This window comes from Mobula birostris, chromosome 8, assembly GCF_030028105.1.
Source record: "Mobula birostris isolate sMobBir1 chromosome 8, sMobBir1.hap1, whole genome shotgun sequence".
In the NCBI taxonomy this organism is placed as follows: Eukaryota; Metazoa; Chordata; class Chondrichthyes; order Myliobatiformes; family Myliobatidae; genus Mobula; species Mobula birostris.
Window position 1 is genome coordinate 73,297,731 of NC_092377.1, and position 21,519 is coordinate 73,319,249.

At 42.7% G+C, this 21,519-nt stretch overlaps 1 protein-coding gene across 1 annotated transcript; it reads right to left on the reverse strand.

The window, feature by feature from the left end:
* Window positions 1–1,769: 1,769 nt before the first annotated feature.
* LOC140202212 (CB1 cannabinoid receptor-interacting protein 1-like) lies at window positions 1,770–21,519 on the reverse strand. Its single transcript, XM_072267077.1, has 3 exons — window positions 21,285–21,519; window positions 20,397–20,541; window positions 1,770–2,041 (listed from the first exon to the last, which is right to left on the reverse strand). Exons 1-3 carry the CDS (start codon window positions 21,461–21,463, stop codon window positions 1,877–1,879), a joined length of 489 nt encoding a protein of 162 aa, XP_072123178.1. The 5' UTR covers window positions 21,464–21,519; the 3' UTR covers window positions 1,770–1,876.

Sequence of the window (21,519 nt, forward strand, 5' to 3'; positions counted from 1 at the left end):
TAACAAATTTGCAGGGTAATGATGGGCCCATTAACCTTCACTGTAACTTCCTAGTTTCCAATATACCTTTGCTTGGTACCAAGAAACTGAAGCACAATTTACGTGATTGAGATGTGAAGAATCTTCTTCATCCAGAGGGGAGTGAATTTTGGAATTCTCTACTCAAAAGCACTTGAAGGTTGATTATCCAATGAAGAGATTCAAAGAAATTTTGATATGAAGGGAGCCAACAAATTAATGCCAAAAGATGACACTGAAGTAAAGGATTAGCTATGATCTTATTGAGTTGTGGAACAGGAGTGAGGTTGAAAGACCTACTCCTGCCTCTGTTTTTCACGTTCTTACTTTTTGGAAGTATTCACTCACCCTTAAATAAACTACACAGGCAAAAACTGTTGTTCTCACAGTAGGTTTGCTATTATTTTGTGCCTGACTCACCATGGGTATTTGTTTCATGACAGTCCAGGATATAACAAATTCAGAATTCTTAATCAAAACATAAGAAGTGGCGAGGTAACCAAAGATTGTTGTCTCTGGAAATCTGTTTATTTTCCATTTCAATACCAGCAAAGTTAATAAAGCAGTGTTCATACATAACAATATTTTAATTACTGGTACTAAATATCTAAAAATCCTCCAGCATGGATGGTCCCAAGCCCGGCTGTAAAAGGAAGAGAGGTGGGCATGGGGCTAAAAACCCCATCCCATAAAAGCCCAGAGCTACACAAACTCCAAACACCTCATCTCTGGAAGAGTAAGGATCGTTGCTTTGAAGATTCATGAAGTCATGTGGTGACAGCAGGAGCCACACGGCCAATCAAACTTAAGTTCAGGACAGGGGACTCTGATGAACTGCTGTTAGCAGCCTATGCCCCAGTAGGGGTGATGGGTTTAAGAAGAAGAAGAAGAAGAAGATATCTAAAAAAGGATTTAATTTGCCTGGGCTTATTGATGCATACACAATTGTTCTTATAGCATATCATCAACAAATAATACATATTACATTTCCCTCCCATTACCGACCAAACCAAGCAGGAAACATTACAAAAGAATAGTCACATCTATTATACAAACTCTGTGACTTTACACTGCAACACAACATAAATCCTTAAATCTTAATTTACGAAATATATTGAATAGTAAATACACAAAAAGTCATTGCATATCATGAATATTTTAAGCTAGTTTTTTTATTCAAATTGTAACTCAGCTAACACAGACATTGCTTACTCCCACAGTTCATCACCAGATCACTAGCATCAATCAGAGGTAGACCAAAAAATATTCAGCACAGAGTAAAGTAACAAAATGTAGCATCCCATTCAGTCTATTTTTGAGAACAACGTAAAAGGAATGCTGTTACAGAATTATTTACTCTCTCATCTAACAGTGCAGATGAGATCATATTGTATAATATTAGGAACAAGTTTAAAATCACTAACTGCTACCTCAAATAAATATATGTTCTGAATAGCTGGTTAGGATAATAGACAAAAAACATTGTACATTATCTTACCCAAAGACATTTTTCAATGATTTACTCTCCTAACTATTGTCTCATAATGTAAATGTTAGTAACAGAATTAAGATATTGGAATTTAAATTCTGTTGAGTGATATTAGCATAAATCTGATAATGTTTAATTCAAATACATGTGTATCAAATTCCTCATCCATTTGAAATACTTGGATAAACTCCCTCATAAATGGTAAGAAAATCAATTACACATGAGTACTAATGTTTTCAATACCAATAGCATATTGCGCAAATTCAACCCAAATGTGTCTACGTTAAGGCTTGGGTTTTTCATTTATTAGATAGACAATGATAATTTGTCTAGGCCAATGTTTAAAGTGATATTTCCTAATACTGCATCTTAGGTAAACATTTCCTTGTTGATCCACATCAGGCTGCGAGTCTCGTTGGGTTTACACTCATACTCGATGCTGCCAAAGCTGTTCCCCCACTGGCAGTGATCCCGTTTGTGATAATTGTAGAACTTCACTTGCCACACAGTCTCAAAGGTGCCAATGTCATTGAACTGGAGAGAGAGGAGAGAAAAGAATGTTTTAGTAACACTTGTGGTTCATTGGGATAATACATTTCGAAGCCAAATCAAAACCCCAAACCTAAAAAGGAAATGTTACTAGACTGTGAGTAGAATTACTTTAGTTACTCGAATTCAAGCTTATTGTCACATCAAGTACATGTATGCAGAGTTACAATGAAAAACTTAGTGCAGCAGCATCACAGGTACATAGTAATAGATACACAACATTCACAATAGAAATATTATATGAAAAAAACCCAAAAGAACCAAAGAAAAAATTTATTGCAGTGGGAAGTGGCCAAAGTTCATTCTACTGAGGTAATGATTACGGTTATGGTTCAAAAATTGAATGGTTGAGGGAAGCACCTGTTCTTCAACCTTATGAGTTCAGTATCTCCTTCCATGAAAAGGTAGCATGGCCTGGATGATGGAAATTTTTGATGATTGATGTTGCCTTCTTGTGTTAGCACCTCATGCAGATAATACCAACAGTGTGCATCAATAAGCCCAGGAAAATTAAATCCTTTTTTTAGATATCATCTTCTTCTTCTTCGTAAACCCATCAACCCTGGGGCATAGGCTGCCAACAGCAGCTCATCAGAATCCCCTGTCCAGAGCTTAAGTTTGATTGGTCCTGTGGCTTCTGCTGTCACCACATCATACAGGAAGGAGGGATCGTCGACTCAGGCCTAAGAGACCAGCGTCGGGCATTTTCATGCCTTACAGGGTGCGGAACGAAAGATTGTGTGGCGCGCCACTCCTCTCACAGACATACAGCAATGTGTGGTTAAGTGCCTTGCTCAAGGACACAACGCACTGCCTCAGCTAAGGCTCGAACTAGCGACCTTCAGATCACTAGTTGAACGCCATAACCACTTGGCCACATTACATCATACAGGGCTGAGGTAATGTCCTGTAGTGATCAGTGCAGTATGTAAGGTTCAGCTTTTACAATAAGGCACACGTCAAAATAAACAGTATGATGAGTTTTTACAATATAAACATGACTGCTGGTCGAACAAAACCTGGAAATGAATGTTTAAGGATATTTGACATTTAGGAAGAATAGGCAGAATTGTAAAGGTGATGGTGTAAATAGTAATAAGGGAGACCAGTATAGTAGTAACAGGTGGTTTTGGCTCAGTAAATCATTATATAGGCAAATTGGTATATTAGTATTGTCTTAAATCTTGTCAAATTGGCTTATTATTGTCATATGTACCAAGACATAGTGAAAAACTTTGTTTTACATGACATACTTATGGATCATTTCATTACATTAGTCAATTGAGGGAAAGCAGGAGGCAAAGTAATAACAGAATGCAGAATAATATGTTACAGAGGAAGTACAGTGCAGGCAGACAATAAGGTACAAGGCCATGATGAGGTAGATTGTGAAGTTAAGAGCCCACCTTAACGTTGTTGTTGTTCCTCTTTGCACCTTGTGGTGCATTGGGTGGCAAACTTGCTGTTTCTTTAGCATTTTTGTCTGTCCCGGAGCCTGTTGGTCCTGGTTTTTATGCTGTGGTACCGTTTCCCAGATGGTAGCAGTTGGAACAGTTTGTGGGTGGGGTGACTTGGGTCCCCGGTGATCCTTAGGGCCCTTTTTGGAGCCCAAAGTAGCATTTCCAAATTTGCTGACAACACAGAACTAGGTGGGATTATGGGTTGTGAGCAGAGAGGCTTCAAGCAACTGAATCAGGTTGAGTGAGCAGGCAAATACAGTAGGCAGATGCAATAAAGATGGATAAATATGAGTTTGAAAGGAAAAGAATAAAAATAGAATATTACATGATTGATGATAGATTGGGATCTCACTGAAAGCTACATAGGTTGATATGGTGGTAAAGAAGGCATATGGTGTGCTTGCCTTTATTAGTCAAGGCATTGAATTCAAAAGTCAGTAAGTTATGTTGCAGCTTTATAAAACTTTAGTAAGGCCGCATCTGGAGTTTGCATACTCATCTCATTACAGAAAGTATGTTGAGGCTTTGGAGAGGATGCAGAAGAGGTTTACCAGGATGCTGACTGGATTAGAGGGCATGCACTATAATAAGGGTTGGACAAACTTGGATTGTTTTCTGTGGAGTGCTGAAGGCTTGGGAGGGAGATCTGATAGAGGTTTATAAGATTATGAGAGGCATAAATAGAGCAGACAGAAAGTATCCTTTCCCCAAGGTTGAAATGCATTCCCCCAGGGCATGCATGAAAAGGGAGAAGGGGTAGTTTTAAAGGAAATGTAAAAAGCAAGACTTTTACACAGAGAGTGGTGGGTGTCTGGAATATGCTGCCTGTGGCGGTGGTAGAGGCAGATACATTTGGAACTTTTAAGAGCCTTTAGATAGACACATGCACGTGAGGAAAATGGAGGGATGTGGGTTCTAGATTCAGGTGTTAGTAATAGCTGGTGTTAGCCCCATTTCAATTCTAGTTTGCTAAACACTGCAGCTCCATTCATACCCTGTAGTATCTTATCTACAGTTGGAATGGAATGTCTCTCCCTCCAATTGCTTCATTTGCCCTTCTCATATCTAGGTACATTCTGATGTTCTTATTGGGTATTAGTAAAATTATTACCGGGTTAACCCAAGTAGTTAAGCCTTCAACTTTCTCAATAATGTCCATTTTCATTGGCTGTTCAATTTTTTTCTCAAAAGCCCAAAGTTGTAAGGTATGTGTCTCAGTGACTGGGCCACAGGCTTAATCTTTGGACCAATGTATAGACTGATCTGCCTAGTGTTCAGCTTTCCTACCCCTTCAAACACTTTGGGGTTCTGCAGCTTGAGTGACTCTTTAACGTCGGTCACTACTGACACCTTTTCTCCAATCTTTATCACACCCACTTTTGTAGCAGTTTCTCTACCTAGGACTGGTTCACCATTTTTTTTTATCACAATGAACTCTGCCTGGTCTGTTCTGTTTCCAATACTTATTTCACATTCAAACACCCCTTTCAACCCCAGTGATGTGCTAGTTGGCTATGCGTACAACTTTCTCTTCTGCTTGAGAATAAATGACTGGCACTTTATCTTCTCTGACTGAAGTTTTTCCCACATATTTTCACCCAGTATATTATTTCAGGTCCTGAATCTACTAACATGCACAGATTTACATCCCCTACACAAAAAGTACTTTTTTCGGATAACTCTGTCTCATCATCACCAAATGTAAATTCCCACTGTTCACCCTCAATAGAGTTCACTTTTTGTGTCTTTAATTCTTTTGTCTGGATTACTTGAGTTGGCAATTTGATTATTAATTTATTTGGTTCAGCACAGCATTGTGGGTCAAAGGTCCTGTTCCTGTACTGTATTGTTCCATGTTCTATGTTCTATATAATAGGAAATATGAGGAAACCAAAGAATATATGTTGTTAATCAACCATGATTTTATTGACTATGCTGTTCATCGACTATAGCTCAGCACTTAATACCATCATTCCCACAATCCTGATTGAGAAGCTGCAGAACCTGGGCCTCTCTACCTCCCTCTGCAATTGGATCCTCGACTTCCTAACCGGAAGACCACAACCTGTGCGGATTGGTGATAACATATCCTCCTCGCTGATGATCAACAGTGGCGCACCTCAGCGGTGTGTGTTTAGCCCACTGCTCTACTCTATATACACATGTCTGCGTGGTTAGGCATAGCTCAAATACCATCTATAAATTTGCTGACAATACAACCATTGTTGGTAGAATCTCAGGTGGTGATGAGAGGGCGTACAGGAGTGAGATATGCTAGTAGTGAAGTGGTGCCACAGCATCATCCTGGCACTCAACGTCAGTAAGGCAGAAGAGCTGGACTTCAGGAAGGGTGAGATGAAGGAACACATACCAATCCTCATACAGGGATCAGAAGTGGAGAGAGTGAGCAGTTTCAAGTTTCTGCGTGTCAAGGTCTCTGAGGATTTAACCTGGTCCCAAACATTGATGTAGTTATAAAGAAGGCAAGACAGTGGCTATACTTTTTTAGGAGTTTGAAGAGATTCGGTATGCCAACAAATGCACTCAAAAACTTCTATAGTTACACCGTGGAGAGCTTTCTGACAGGCTGCATCACTGGTACGGAGGGGCTACTGCACATGACCGAAAGAAGCTGCAGAAGGTTGTAAATCTAGTCAGCTCCATCTTGGGTACTAGCCTACAAAGTACCCAAGGCATCTTCAGGGAGCAGTGACTTAGAAAGGCAGCATCCATTATTAAGGACCCCCAGCATCCAGGCCATGCCCTTTTCTCATGGTTACCATCAGGTAGGAGGTACAGAAGCCTGAAGGCACACACTCAGCAATTCAGGAACAGCTTCTTCCCCTCTACTATCCGATTCCTAAATGGACATTGAATCTATGGACACTACCTCACTTTTTTAAAAATATACAGTACTGTATTTCTGTTTTTGCACATTTTAAAAAATCTATTCAATATACGTAATTGATTTACTCGTTTATTTTTTATTTTATTTATTTATTTTTTCTCTGCTAGATTATGTATTGCATTGAACTGCTACTGCTAAGTTAACAAATTTCATGTCACATGCCAGTCATAATAAACTGATTCTAATTCTGACTATGTGAAGGAAATAAAGTCCAAAACTGGTTTAATGACAAACTTTCATTCACATTTTCATATATGGTCCTGTGGTGACGTTTAGATTACACTGATCCATGACTTTGCATGCAGAGTTCTCTTGCTATCATATGGCACATGACACTTAAAGGATTGACGGTGGATATGCAATAGCAAGCATTTAAAGGTTGCATGGATGAACTACAACAATTGTTCATCCCAGTTTGGCAAAAGAATAAATCAAGGAAGATAGTGCACCCGTGGCTGACAAGAGAAATTAGGGATAGTATCAATTCCAAAGAAGAAGCATACAAATTAGCCAGAGAAAGTGGATCACCTGAGGACTGGGAGAAATTCAGAGTTCAGCAGAGGAGGACAAAGGGCTTAATTAGGAAGGGGAAAAAAGATTATGAGAGAAAACTGGCAGGAAACATAAAAACATAAAAGCTTTTATAGATATGTGAAAAGGAAAAGACTGGTAAAGACAAATGTAGGTCCCCTGCAGACAGAAACAGGTGAATTGATTATGGGGAGCAAGGACATGGCAGACCAATTGAATAATTACTTTGGTTCTGTCTTCACTAAGGAGGACATAAATAATCTTCCAGAAATAGTAGGGGACAGAGGGTCCAGTGAGATGGAGGAACTGAGCGAAATACATGTTAGTAGGGAAGTGATGTTAGGTAAATTGAAGGGATTGAAGGCAGATAAATCCCCAGGACCAGATGGTCTGCATCCCAGGGTGCTTAAGGAAGTAGCCCAAGAAATAGTGGATGCATTAGTGATAACTTTTCAAAACTCGTTAGATTCTGGACTAGTTCCTGGCGATTGGAGGGTGGCTAATGTAACTCCACTTTTTAAAAAAGGAGGGAGAGAGAAACCGGGGAATTAGCCTAACGTCGATGGTGGGGAAACTGCTGGAGTCAGTTATCAAGGATGTGATAACAGCACATTTGGAAAGCGGTGAAATGATCAGACAAAGTCAGCATGGATTTGTGAAAGGAAAATCATGTCTGACGAATCTCATAGAATTTTTTGAGGATGTAACTAGTAGAGTGGATAGGGGAGAACCAGTGGATGTGGTATATTTGGATTTTCAGAAGGCTTTTGACAAGGTCCCACACAGGAGATTAGTGTGCAAACTTAAAGCACACGGTATTGCGGGTAAGGTATTGGTGTGGGTGGAGAGTTGGTTAACAGACAGGAAGCAAAGAGTGGGAATAAACGGGACCTTTTCAGAATGGCAGGCAGTGACTAGTGGGGTACCGCAAGGCTCAGTGCTGGGACCTCAGTTGTTTACAATATATATTAATGACTTGGATGAGGGAATTAAATGCAGAATCTCCAAGTTTGCGGATGACACGAAGCTGGGTGGCGGTGTTAGCTGTGAGGAGGATGCTAAGAGGATGCAGGGTGACTTGGATAGGTTGGGTGAGTGGGCAAATTCATGGCAGATGCAATTTAATGTGGATAAATGTGAAGTTATCCACTTTGGTGGCAAAAATAGGAAAACAGATTATTATCTGAATTGTGGCCGATTAGGAAAAGGGGAGGTGCAACGAGACCTGGGTGTCATTATACACCAGTCATTGAAAGTGGGCATGCAGGTACAGCAGGCGGTGAAAAAGGCGAATGGTATGCTGGCATTTATAGCTAGAGGATTCGAGTACAGGAGCAGGGAGGTACTACTGCAGTTGTACAAGGCCTTGGTGAGACCACACCTGGAGTATTGTGTGCAGTTTTGGTCCCCTAATCTGAGGAAAGACATCCTTGCCATAGAGGGAGTACAAAGAAGGTTCACCAGATTGATTCCTGGGATGGCAGGACTTTCATATGAAGAAAGACTGGATGAACTGGGCTTGTACTCATTGGAATTTAGAAGATTGAGGGGGGATCTGATTGAAACGTATAAGATCCTAAAGGGATTGGACAGGCTAGATGCAGGAAGATTGTTCCCAATGTTGGGGAAGTCCAGAACGAGGGGCCACAGTTTGAGGATAGAGGGGAAGCCTTTTAGGACCGACATTAGGAAAAACTTCTTCACACAGAGAGTGGTGAATCTGTGGAATTCTCTGCCACAGGAAACAGTTGAGGCCAGTTCATTGGCTATATTTAAGAGGGAGTTAGATATGGCCCTTGTGGCTACGGCGGTCAGGGGGTATGGAGCGAAGGCTGGGGCGGGGTTCTGAGTTGGATGATCAGCCATGATCATAATAAATGGCGGTGCAGGCTCGAAGGGCCGAATGGCCTACTCCTGCACCTATTTTCTATGTATGTTTCTATGTATATCCCAGATCCTCCTGGAGAGGGCTCTGGGGGGTTGCCTATAGCTCTACCTACACAAAGTAGATCCTTGCTTTCTTCAAAAATAAAGTAAAAGACTGCAGATGCTGGAAATCTAAAATAAAAGCAGGAAATGCTGGGAGACTTCAACCTGAAACATTAGCTATGTTTCTCTTTCCACAGATTCAGCTTGACCTACTGAATGTTTCCAACATTTTCTGTTTTTATTTCCTTTTTTCTTCAAATGAGGCTTTTGCATCTCCTTCTCCTCCCTAGGGCCTCAGTATTGTTTGACTAGCATATTGTCCAAAACTTGTTTGCTAATGTTGGAGCAGCCCCTTAAACTCGATATCCATGCTTTTTGGCAGCTTAACAAACAACTAACAAACGTCTCATATTCTGAAATGGTAATGCAATTTCATAAAACATGGAATTGGCTATTTCAAACAAACCAATTAACCACAGAGATGGAAATCCTGCCTCTGTAGTTGTTGCATATTAAAGAACATACGATATATTAACACTGATTTATTGACTGTTTCCAATATCAATGCTTTAATATTGCATCCAGCTGCTGTTTTCAATATATAAGCCTCCAGTCCGCACAGACCAGCAAGGATCTCATCTATTTCACCTCGATTTATTTTGAGGCATTCACCATACATAACATTACTTCTGATTTAGAATTTTCTCATCCTGTGGAAATGTATTCAGTGTTCCACGCCGTAATTGCTATTTATTTTAACATTAAAGCAAAGACCAGTAAAAGACGTAATAGAACAGAATTAATGACAGGAACAATAACAGTTCTGTCACAGAAACAGATGTCAAGAATCCATTCTATTTGTGGCTTGTATAATGAAGGTGGAACAAAAGGCATTGTGCTTTGAACACAAAGTAAGAGAACAAGTGTATGAAAAAAAGGTTGTGATGCTTTCAGATGATAAGTAGATAGCTGCTGCTAATGCTAACATGACATCAAGAATGTTACCCACATGCCACGTTACTGGACAGCTATAAATATTGGAGCTGCTACAAAGGGCTCATGTAGGACCAGATGTATTTTTGTGAGCATCTCCCTTGGTCACATTCCTCTCCTTTTCTCAGTTGATCACGTTTTCTTTGTTGGAACAGCCTGTAACCCTCTCTCCAGGCTCAATCTCGGCTTGTTAGCTAGCTCTGCTAACGGCCTTGTGACTCAGCGGTAACTCAACCTGAGGAGGGGAATCTCTCAGGCTAAACACATATACAAACAGAGAATCGACGAGCATTTCAACTCCTCAGATCCCCGGTGCATGTGGCATGGCATACAGGTCATTAGATTATGAAGACATGCAGTCCTCTTTTATTGTCATTTAGTAAAGCACGCATTAAGAAATGATACAATATTTCCTCCGGTGTGATATCACAAAAACACAGGACAGACCAAAACTGAAAAAAACTAACAAAACCACATAATTATAACATGTAGTTACAACAGTGCAACAATACCATAACTTGATGAAGAAGTCCATGAGCACAGTAAAAGTTCAAAGTCTCTCAAATGTCCCACATCTCACGCAGACGGGAGAAGGAAGAAAAACTCTCCCTGCCATACCCGACCACGGTCAGACACTGAGTCATCCGAAAACTTCAAGCTCTGCTCAGCTCTCCGACACCGAGTACTGAGCGCCATCTCTATCCGAGTGATTCGACCTCCATCTCGGTCGCCACCAGCAGGCAAAGCCAGGGACTTTGAGGCCTTCCCTCCAAAAGATTCCCGACCGCGCAGTAACGACAGCAGCGAACAAGCGTTTCAGAAATTTTTCCAGATGTTCCTCTGTGCTTTCACGTCCATCTCCATCAAATCAGAATTGTCCACGGCCCCTATTTAACGGATACGATATTATTTTTCATCGGAGGGCTGCGCACGCGCAGCGCGCTGCTCTCTCTCCTCCCGCCGATTACAGACTTCAAGCCACCTAGTACTGTGCCCTCTTCCAGCTCTGCTTCCTTCCCTGATGAGCTCAATTACTGCTACGCTCGCTTTGACCGAGAGAACAAGGAGGTCACCCTCAAAGCAGATCTTCCTCCTGGTGAACTGCTTCTCTCACTTTCCACCTCCGATGTTTGCGCCACCCTGAGCAGGGCGAATGTACAGAAGGCAGCTGGTTCGGATAGAATACCTGATCGTGTGCTCAGAGTCTGTGCAGGGTAGTTGCCTGGCATCTTCATGGACATTTTTAATCTGTCCCTGGCCCAGGCAGTTGTCCCCACAAGCTTCAAGATCTCCACCACCGTGCCAGTGCCGAAGCGTTCCACTGACTTCCGCCGAGTTGCACTCACCCCCATCATTGCAAAGTGCTTTGAGAGGCAGGTTCTATCACATCTGAAATCCTGTCTGCCCACTACCCTGGACCTTCATCAATTTGCCTATCGCACCAACAGGATAACAGAGGATACCATCTTCACAGCACTTCACTCTGCCCTGACCCACCTGGACAGCCCCAACTCTTACGTCAGAATGCTGTTCATTGACTTTAGTTCAGCATTCAATACTGTGATCCCCTCCAAGCTGATCGCGAAACTTCGCCGGCTTGGTATCAGCTCTTCCCTCTGCAATTGGACCTTGGACTTTCTGACTATCTGACTAACAGACCCCAATCAGTTAAGTTAGACAACCTCTCCTCCTCCACTCTCACCCTGAACACTGGCGTGCCCAAAGGCTGTGTGCTGAGCCTTCTTCTGTATTCCTTTTTCACCTATGACTGCGTTCCTGTACATGGTTCTAACTCCATAATCAAGTTTGCAGATGACACCACGGTGGTTGGTCTGATCATAGGGGATGACGAAATGGCCTACAGGGACGAGGTCCAGCACCTGGCTGCATGGTGTGCTAACAACAACCTGGCCCTTAACACCCAGAAGACCAAGGAGATCATTGTGGACTTCAGGTATGTAAGGAGCCACACTCATGTCCCCATCTACGTAAACAGAGCTGTAGTGGAATGTGTATCAAGTTTCAAATTCCTTGGTGTGCACATTTCCGAGGATCTCACCTGGTCCCTGAACTCCTCCATCCTGATCAAAAAGGCTCAACAGCGCCTTTATTTCCTGCGGAGCATCAAGAAAGCTCACCTCTGTCTCAGGGGTGAGTCCTCTGACTTGGGGGAAGAAACTGTTACATAGTCTGGTTGTGAAAGCTCGAATACTTCGGTGCCTTTTGCCAGATAGCAAGAGGGAGAAGAGTTCGTATGAGGGGTGCGTGGGGTCCTTCATAATGTTGGTTGCTTTACGGATGCAGCATGTGGTGTAAATGTCTCTAATGGCGGGAAGAGAGACCCGATGATCTTCTCAGCTGACCTCACTATCCGCTGCAGGGTCTTGCGATCCGAGATGATGCAATTTCCGAACCAGGTAGTGATGCAGCTGCTCAGGATGCTGTCAATACAACCGCTGTAGAATGTGGTGAAGATGGGGGGTGGGAGATGGACTTTCCTCAGCCTTCGCAGGAAGTAGAGACGCTGCTGGGCTTTCTTTGCTATGGAGCTGGTGTTGAGGGACCAGGTGAGATTCTCTGCCAGGTGAACACCAAGAAATTTGGTGCTGTTAACGACCTCTGCAGAGGAGTCACCGATGATCAGCGAAGAGTAGACGTTCCATGTCTTCCTGAAGTCAACAGCCATCTCTTTTGTTTTGTTCACATTCAGAGACAGGTTGTTGCTCTGCACCAGTCCGTTAGCCGCTGTACCTCCTCTCTGTATGCTGACTCATCGTTCTTGCTGATGAGACCCACCACGGTCATGTCATCGGCGAACTTGATGATGTGGTTTGAGCTGTGTGTTGCAGCACAGTCGTGGGTCAGCAGAGTGAACAGCAGTGGGCTGAGCACACAGCCCTGGGGGGCCCCCATGCTCAGTGTGATGGTGTTGGAGGTGCTGCTTCCAATCCAGACAGACTGAGGTCTTCCAGTCAGGATGTCTAGGATCGAGTTGCAGAGGAAGGTGTTCAGGCCCAGTAGGCTCAGTTTTCCAATCAGTTTCTGAGGAATGATTGTGTTGAATGCTGAACTGAAGTCTATGAACAGCATTCAAACATACGTGTCTTTTTTGTCTAGGTGGAGAGTGATGGCAATGGCATCATCTGTTGAACAGTTGGGACAGTACACGAACTGCAGGGGGTTCAGTGAGGGAGGCAGCAGGGTCTTGATGTGCCTCATGATGAGCCTCTCGAAACACTTCATGATGATGGATGTGACTGCGACGGGACGGGAGTCATTGAGGCAGGACACTGAAGGCTTCTTTGGCACAGGGACGATGGTGGCGGCCTTGAAGCACGTAGGAATGACGGCGCTGCTCAGGGAGATGTTGAAGATGTCAGTGAGAATCTCAGCTAGCTGGTCTGCACATCCTCTAAGCACTCTGCCAGGAATATTGCCTGGTCCAGCAGCCTTCCGTGGGCTGACCCTGCGCAGGGTTCTCCTCACATTGGGCGCGGTAAGACACAGCACCTGCTTGTTTGGAGGAGGGGTGGTCTTCCTTGCCGCCACATCATTTTCCACCTCAGACCGAGCATAGAAGTTATTCAATGCATCTGGGAGGGAGGCATCACCAGCACAGGCAGGTGGTGTTGTCTTGTAATTGGTGATGTCCTGAATGCCCTTCCACATGTGCCGCATGTCGCCACTGTCCTGGAAGTGGCTGTGGATTCGCTGGGCGTGTGCATGCTTTGCCCCTCTGATGGCCCGGGACAGTTTGACAGTTGGGCTGCCTTCTCACCTGCTCTGAAGGCGGAGTCACGGGCCCTCAGCAGCACACCCACCTCCGTGGTCATCCATGGCTTTTGGTTAGCACATGTAATCATGGTCTTGGCCACAGTGACATCATCGATGCACTTGCCGATGCAGCTAGTCACTGATGCCGTGTACTTCTCTAAGCCATCGGTTGCAGCCTCCCTGAACATATGCCAGTCAGCGTGCTCAAAGCAGTCTTGAAGAGCAGAGATGGCTCCTGCTGACCAGGTTTTCACCTGCTTCAGAGCTGGTCTGGAGCGCCTGATGAGCGGTCTATATACTGGGATAAGCATAACAGAGATGTGGTCTGAGTAGCCGAGGTGGGGGTGGGGCTCCGTCGGGAATGTTTGTGTAAACAAGGTCCAACGCGTTCGCTCCTCTCGTTGCAAAGTCCACATACTGATGGAATTTGGGGAGCACTGACTTAAGATTCGTGTGGTTAAAATCACCGGCGACAATAAACAGTCCACCAGGGTGTGTGTTCTTCAGTTCACTAACAGCCCCATACAGTTCACAGAGTACCTCCTTAGTATTAGCGCTGGGGGAATGTACACACCGGCTATAAGGACAGTGGTGAATTCCTGTGGTAAATAAAATGGTCAGCATCTAACAGTCACAAACTCCATTAGCAATGAACAGTATCTTGAAACCAGCACGGAGTTCTTGCACCATTCTATATTGATGTAAACACACAAGCCACCACCACGAGTCTTACCGGAGAGAGCTGCATCTCTGTCTGCTCGAAACAAGACGAGCCCATCCAGCTGAATGGCGGCATCCGGGATTTCATCAGAGAGCCATGTTTCTGTGAAAACGTACGCACAGCAGACTCTGTACTCCCGCCGAGTATTTTGTTGGAGTCGGATGTAGTCCAATTTACTGTCCAGGGAGCAGACATTGCAGAGCAGAGTGGACGGGAGAGCTGGCCGGTTAGGGTTTGCTTTTTTCCTGGCACGGACTCCTGCCCACTTGCCTCGCTTCCGCTTCCTCGCACACTGTTTACGACGTCTCCACCTCCGGCCACTAGCATCAGGCAACTCCGAGGACTGTAGGCCCAACCCCCTCAGCAAGCAGAGGTCACGTAATTTAACCAGCAGATCTTCATAAAGGTTTGTTTTTGGGCGATCTCTACATTGTAGCAGTATCTGGCGATGGTAGATAGTTGCTCTGTTATCCATGTGCCCTAATCAAAAATTGTGCCTTAAAATTAAACTAAAAAATTAAATTAAAGTAACACCAGATCCGAAAGGCCGCTGCTGCAGTGCCGCACCACCTGCTGAACCTCACATCACAGCGCTCAGCAGTATTGCATCCATATTGTGCTGTCTCAGTACTTTTATATTTGTGTGCTGTAGCACTTACTTTTTATTCGCAGTTATTTTGTAAATAACAATATTCTTTACATTTCTGGTTAGATACTAACTGCATTTCATTGACTTTGTATCTGTACTTGGCACAATGACAATAAAGTTGAATCTAATCTCATCTAATCCCCACCATGCTGATTGGATGACACAACATTCCTAAATTGAACAACTTGGCATCTTATCTCTAGCTGAAACCAAAACATTCTACCCTGGATTCTACAGGCATTAGGGGCAGTTTTACAGTGCCAATTAACCTACCCATCAGTCCTTAGGACAGGAGGAACCAAAGAAACCTGGGGGAAACATGCAGTCAAAGGGAGAACATGCAAACTCCATACAGGAAACACTTGATATCAGTATTCAACCGAAGTCTCTATCACTGTGAGGACACAGCTCTACTAGCTGTGTCGCATATTGCCTGTGAGGTATTGCTGCTCTAGTAGATGATAATATTTTGAAATCTTTGTTCAATTGCCTTTTCGATTCAAATGGAAATTATACAATGATATACATTGAAAGCTTATCCTTTGCTATTTATCTCCAACAAGGACTAAAAAAATTGTGCAGTGTATAAAATGCAGCCAACATAATCGAAGACCCCACTCTATCCCATGAGGCAAAGGATACAAATGCTGGAAAATAACTATCACTAGGCTTAAGAACAACTTCTATCTCATTGTTATAAGACTATTGAAATGCCCCTTAGTGCAATAAGATTTCGCAATTTACCTCATTATGATCTTGCACCTTATTATCTACCTGCAATGCACTTTGTTATTGTTTTCCCTTATATTACCTCAAGGCACTGTAATAAGGAAATAATCCGTATGGGTGGCAACAAAAAACAAAGTTTCTCACTCTAGCTTGGTACATGTGACCATTGTAAAACAATTGGACTGGAATTTGATCTATACAATTTAAGACTACTTTGTCTTCTAACTTTTTCTAGTTCTGATGAAAGGTCTTTGAACTGCAATATGAATTCTGTGTCTCTCTCCTCAGGTTCTGCTGGTTAATTTGCCAGAGTGCTTTCAGAATTTTCTGCTTTTTACCCCCAAGAATAAGGAAATCTCATTCCAATGTAGAAGCCCATCTGGCCTATAATGTATAGCTTTGATTGAATTTACTTGATTTAAAGGGTTTGTAACAGAGATATACTGTACATGGTATTGCATAGGATGTATAGCACAGACATAAACCCTTAGCTCAACCAGTCTGCACTGGCATTTATGCTCATTTCAGGTCTCTCCCATCCTTCCCTAAGAAGTCCTTTCTCACCCATTTGCTTGTCCAGTGTTGCTTCCAATATATCAATACAGTTCACTTCAACTATCATTCTGTCAGAGCAAATTGCCCATTCTCACTATTCTTCAGCAAGGCAACTTTCTTCCTTTGCATATCTTGCTGTCTATCTTATATTGATTGCATCTACCGACTGTTTTCCCCAAAAGTTGAAAATTGGCTCTGTATCCATTCTAACAATTTTTTTTCATTTTAAAGACCTCTGTTAGTCTGCACCTCAGTCCAAAGAGCAATGGGGCATGATTTGTTCATTTCTTCCTAGTAGTGCATAGCTGTGTACTTCTTGCATCATCCTTGTAAACCTTCACTGTGGCCACTCCAGTACATCTATATTCTTTTTTTAGAAATGGGAACCACAAAAGTTTGCAGTACTGCAGATGTTAATTCACCAAGGTCTGATACTTCTTTGGTTCCCTACTTTGTTATTCAATTCCTCATACAGTAACTATTGGTGCTTTGGCTTATGGCCTTACTAACCAGCTGTACAATTTTTAGTGAGTGGTATATTTGCAAACAAAATCCCATTGTTCCTCTACCCTGCCTAAATAAGGGGGTAATTATCCTCCATCCTTTCTGTTCTTCCTATCAAAATATATCAGCTCACATTATCAATGTTGAACCTCAGCTGCCATTTGTTTGTTAATTTTGTAACATTTTAAAAGCCTTCTCAGAATTTTCTCCAGACTTCCCCTAAGACCTATGATTGTGTGTCTACGTACAGCTCCAACACCATGTACGAGTTTGCTGATGACACCACAGTTGTGGGTTGTATCAAAGGGGGTGATGAATCAGCATACAGGAGGGAGACTGAAAATCTGGCTGAGTGGTGTAATAACAACAACCTCTCACTCAATGTCAACAAGACCAAGGAACTGATTGTAGACCTCAGGAGAGGGAAGCCAGAGGTCTTTTGAGCCAATAATAATTGGAGGAGCGTAGGTGTAGAGGGTCGGTAACTTTAAATTCTTGGGTATCCCTATCTCAGAAGACCTGTCCTGGACCCATCATATAAATAGCATTGCGAAGAAAGCATGACAGTGCCTCTACTTCCTCAGGAATCTGCAGAAGTTTGGCATGTTACCAAAACCCTTAGCAAACTTCTATAGATGTGTGGTGGAAAGTGTGCTGACTGGCTGCATTACGGCCTGGTAGGGGAACACCAATGCCTTTGAGTGGAAAATCCTACAAAAGGTAGTGGATTCAGCCCAGTACATCATGGGTTAAACCCCCCTCCCCCCAACCACTGAGCACGTCTACATGAAACGTTGCTGTAGGAAAGCAGCGTCCATGATCAAAGATCTCACCATCCAGGCCATGCTCTTTTCTCACTGCAGCCATCAGGTAGAAAGTAAAAGTTCTTCAGGACTCGCAGCACCAGGTTCAAGAACAGTTACTACCCCTCAACCATCAAGCTCTTGAACAAAAGGGTATAACTACACTTTTATCTTGTTATCTCTTCTACCTTGTTATTTCATACATGTTATTTATTGCTATTTAATTATATCTGCTTTTGCATAGTTTGTTGCCTATTGATCTTGTTTACAGTTACTGTTCTATAGATTTGCTAAGTGTGCCCACAGAAAAATAAACCCAGGGTTTGAATGGGCTGTCATGTATGTACACTGGTAATAAATTTCACTTTATCTTACTTTGACTTTTGACTTTGATTTCATTTATTCTCCAACTGCAATGCTCTGGCCCCGCACACACATAATTTGTTGTCATCTTCAAATTTAGAAAAGATGTTCTTGATACTAAAGGGCAAGTCATTAAATCCTTAATCTAAACTCAGAAAAGTAGAGATGCATAGCCTCGGTTGTTGCACTGTGCCTTGGGGCTGGCCTGTTGCAGACACTGGGGAAGGAGATGCTGGAGCTGGCTGTTTGCCGGGTTGGGTGCTGGCCTTTTCTGTCGGTTCTGCTCAACTGTGTTTGCTTGGTGGAAGACAAGTTGGATTGCATTCATCTGCAGCTGAACTCACACGAAAGGTGGAACTGTTTCGGACTTGTTCTTGCAGAAATATGACTCCAGGAGAACATCCATGCATCATCAATCTACAGGCTATGACACTCGGGCACTTGGGCTATCTGGTTTTTTTATATATATTTTTTGTAACTATATATTTTCTGTTATCATAATTTTATGTGCTGTGTACCTGATGGTATGAACATTGACTTCTCTAATTTCCATTAATGCCCCTCTCCTTCTTACCCCATCCTTTCTTTCTTTCCCCTTTTTCTCTCTCTGTCCCTCTCACAATAACTCCTTGCCTGCTCTCCATCTTCCTCTGGTGCTCTCCTCCCCCTTTCTTTCTCCATAGGCCTCCCCTTCAGCCTTGTATCCCTTTGCCAATCACCTGTCCAGCTTTTGGCTTCATCCCTCCCCCTCCAGTCTTCTCCTATCATTTCAGATCTCCCCCTGCCCGCTCCCACTTTCAAATCCCTTACTACCTCTTCCTTCAGTTAGTCCTGACGAAGGGTCTCGGCCCAAAATGTCAACTGTACTTCTTCCTATAGATGCTGCCTGGCCTGCTGTGTTTCACCAGCATTTTGTGTGTGTTGCTTGAATTTCCAGCATCTACAGATTTCCTCATGCTTGTGATTGTTGGTACTGTGTTTTGTACCTTGACTCTGGAAGAAGGCTGTTTTGTGTGGCTGTATGCTTGTGTTTGGTTGAATGACAATTAAACTGGAACTTGAACTTTGCAGAAAACCGCTGTCTACATTCTCCTAGTCTCTGCTTTTTGCCTCGAATCCAGCTAATAAACTGTTCTGTTACATGCCACTTGATCTTCCATTCTCTGATCATATTCCTTTGTCAATTATGAGATAAGTTATCATTGTTTCCCATACCAGATAGGCATCCACTAATTTGATTCCTGGGATGGGAGTTGAAAATTAATGAAAGTCCCTCTAATTTATGTAATTGAGAAGAACAATGGAGAACCTTATTGAAATATATTACATTTTGAAGGACTTGACAGGATGTGGGTGAGAATGTTTCCACCATTGAGGGAATCTGTTACCAATAGGCAATGTGAGAATGAGACATCAGGCACAAGGCAGACATTATGCAAACTCACAGCATTGCAAATATTTGCTATTTTCTGCCTTAGGACACTGTGCTAAGCATATTCAAGGATGAGAAAGATTTTTTGGAATCCAAGTTATGTATGCTCTCTTTACAAATCTTTGTTTCATGCCAGATTCTTAATGGTAGGTAACCTTGACATATTTGCTGGCTGATATAATGAGTAATGTGCCACCTTCCATCAAAAATAGTATGCAAAAATACTCAAAATGCATTTCTCCAACTTTTCCAATTTGAGTGAGCTAGATTATATTTTCCCAAGAACATAGTCCTTTCATAAATCACAGGAATGCCTGTACAGTGAAATTCAGGGCAAGAAGGATCAGTCTGTGTTGTGTCCAAAGGTCAGATCAGCCATGATTTTATTGAAAACACAGAAGGCACAAAGGACCTTGTGGTTTACTCCTACTCACATTTCTTTTTTCCGTATATGAAGATCAGTTCATTTCTGGCTTTCAGATTATGTCATGGAAACAACAAGAATGAAAAAGCAATTTCTTTAGATCATAGGGCTCACACACTTTTAGATTTGTTGTCAGATTTTATCTTTTAAATCTCTACTATTGCAATTCTCGAATTAGATGACTTTACATAGTGGGATTTTTTTTAATAGTGCACAATGTGGTAAAAGTATCTATGAACAACATTAGCATCCTATAAAATAGATTAATTATCAAGTTACTTTTCCAAATCATGAGGATATTCCCCCCCCACCGAATTTGAGAATTAAACATCGATCTGAAAGTGAAACTCATTTATCATTGATGTCTTTCCCTCCTTCAGCATTTGATCCTCCTATTTTATTTCTTGCTCTGGTTCAAGTCAGATTTAGTAGCTAACAATTAAAATCACTTACTGTTGAACTGCTAATCTCTGCAAGTTTAGAGCCCTGCTACACAGTGTAGGAATGGCATTATAAGCTACTGACTTGGAATGACATTTTATTTATTTATTTATTTATTTTTAACCTGAATGTTGACTTGTAGAGGCTGGCGTTCCCCACTTTTCGTGTGAGCCACTCCTTCAGTGTCATAGATCCCAGTATAATTCACCACTTGTGGGTTCCTCGATTTCTCTTCTAGGGGGATAAGTACAGCCCCAATCATCATCGACCTGCAATCACACAGGATCCTCCTTCAGTTATCTCAACATCTTGGGTGCATTATGATTTGTCACAGACAATGCTCCGAATGACAGTGAATGCCGTAGGCCGTCTATCAATGCTGATTGTGCCGTTTGCACTATTTTATAAATAATGCAAGAAATCTCATGGACGTGAAGAGATAACTTACACATTCAATAGGAATAACAAATATGGAATTGCAGTATAACCATTCCGTTTTTGCTACGTGCTGCTGGCGTGGGGAGGGGCAGCGGATCTTTGATGACAATGGGGCTGGGTCTTGTATCAGCCATAACCTGCCCTGCCGTCTCATATGCACCTTCCGCCGTTATTTGAAATTGGCCGGCCTTTAGATTTGGGTGCGCGGGAATTAAACGAAAATTTATTGCAGCGTGAAATTCCGAAATGGTCATTTATTTAGATGCGGGCATCCGCGTGCAGAAAAGCACCAGCTGGGCAGATTTTAAGAGACACTGACTAACTGACAAGAGGGGGCCAAATGACAACTGGCATCGCCTCCTTTCAGAAGCTCAGCCGCGAAACGCCCACGGGATGGTCCCAAGGATCTTTACACCTGAAGCTGGGCAGGATACAGAACAGCTGTTGTCAAGCGCACCAGATCATAAAGGCAATAATAGCCTGGAGATGGAAAAAAAAACAGCGAGTTTACCTAATTACACCCCCTCACCCAGAGATGATGAAAAAGTCTCGCCAGTATAGCCTTTATACTCACTTTGCTGATACAATCCCAGGCTTTAGCATAATATCAATCTTGTACTTCGCTCCCGTTAACAGCTTGATGGTCCGGTTTTGCCCGAATCGCTGACCATCGACTTTGAAATACACCGGCCCGTCACCGGGTTGGATTTTCAAAGAGACGCCGATTTTCACCAAACTGGGCACTTCGTCCATGATGGACAACGAGGGCGTCTCAATGATGCTGATGAGCCGGGCGAAAGGTATACTAT

Bases quoted from the DNA above. Each gene is read 5' to 3' on its own strand.
- LOC140202212 (XM_072267077.1), bottom strand. From the start codon at position 21,463: ATGGACGAAGTGCCCAGTTTGGTGAAAATCGGCGTCTCTTTGAAAATC. The intron at 20,542-21,284 runs GTGAGTATAAAG...GTGTGATTGCAG, and splicing joins CCTGGGATTGTATCAGCAAA to GTCGATGATGATTGGGGCTG. The intron at 2,042-20,396 runs GTTAAAAATAAA...CTCTCTCTCCAG, and splicing joins CTCTACAAGTCAACATTCAG to TTCAATGACATTGGCACCTT.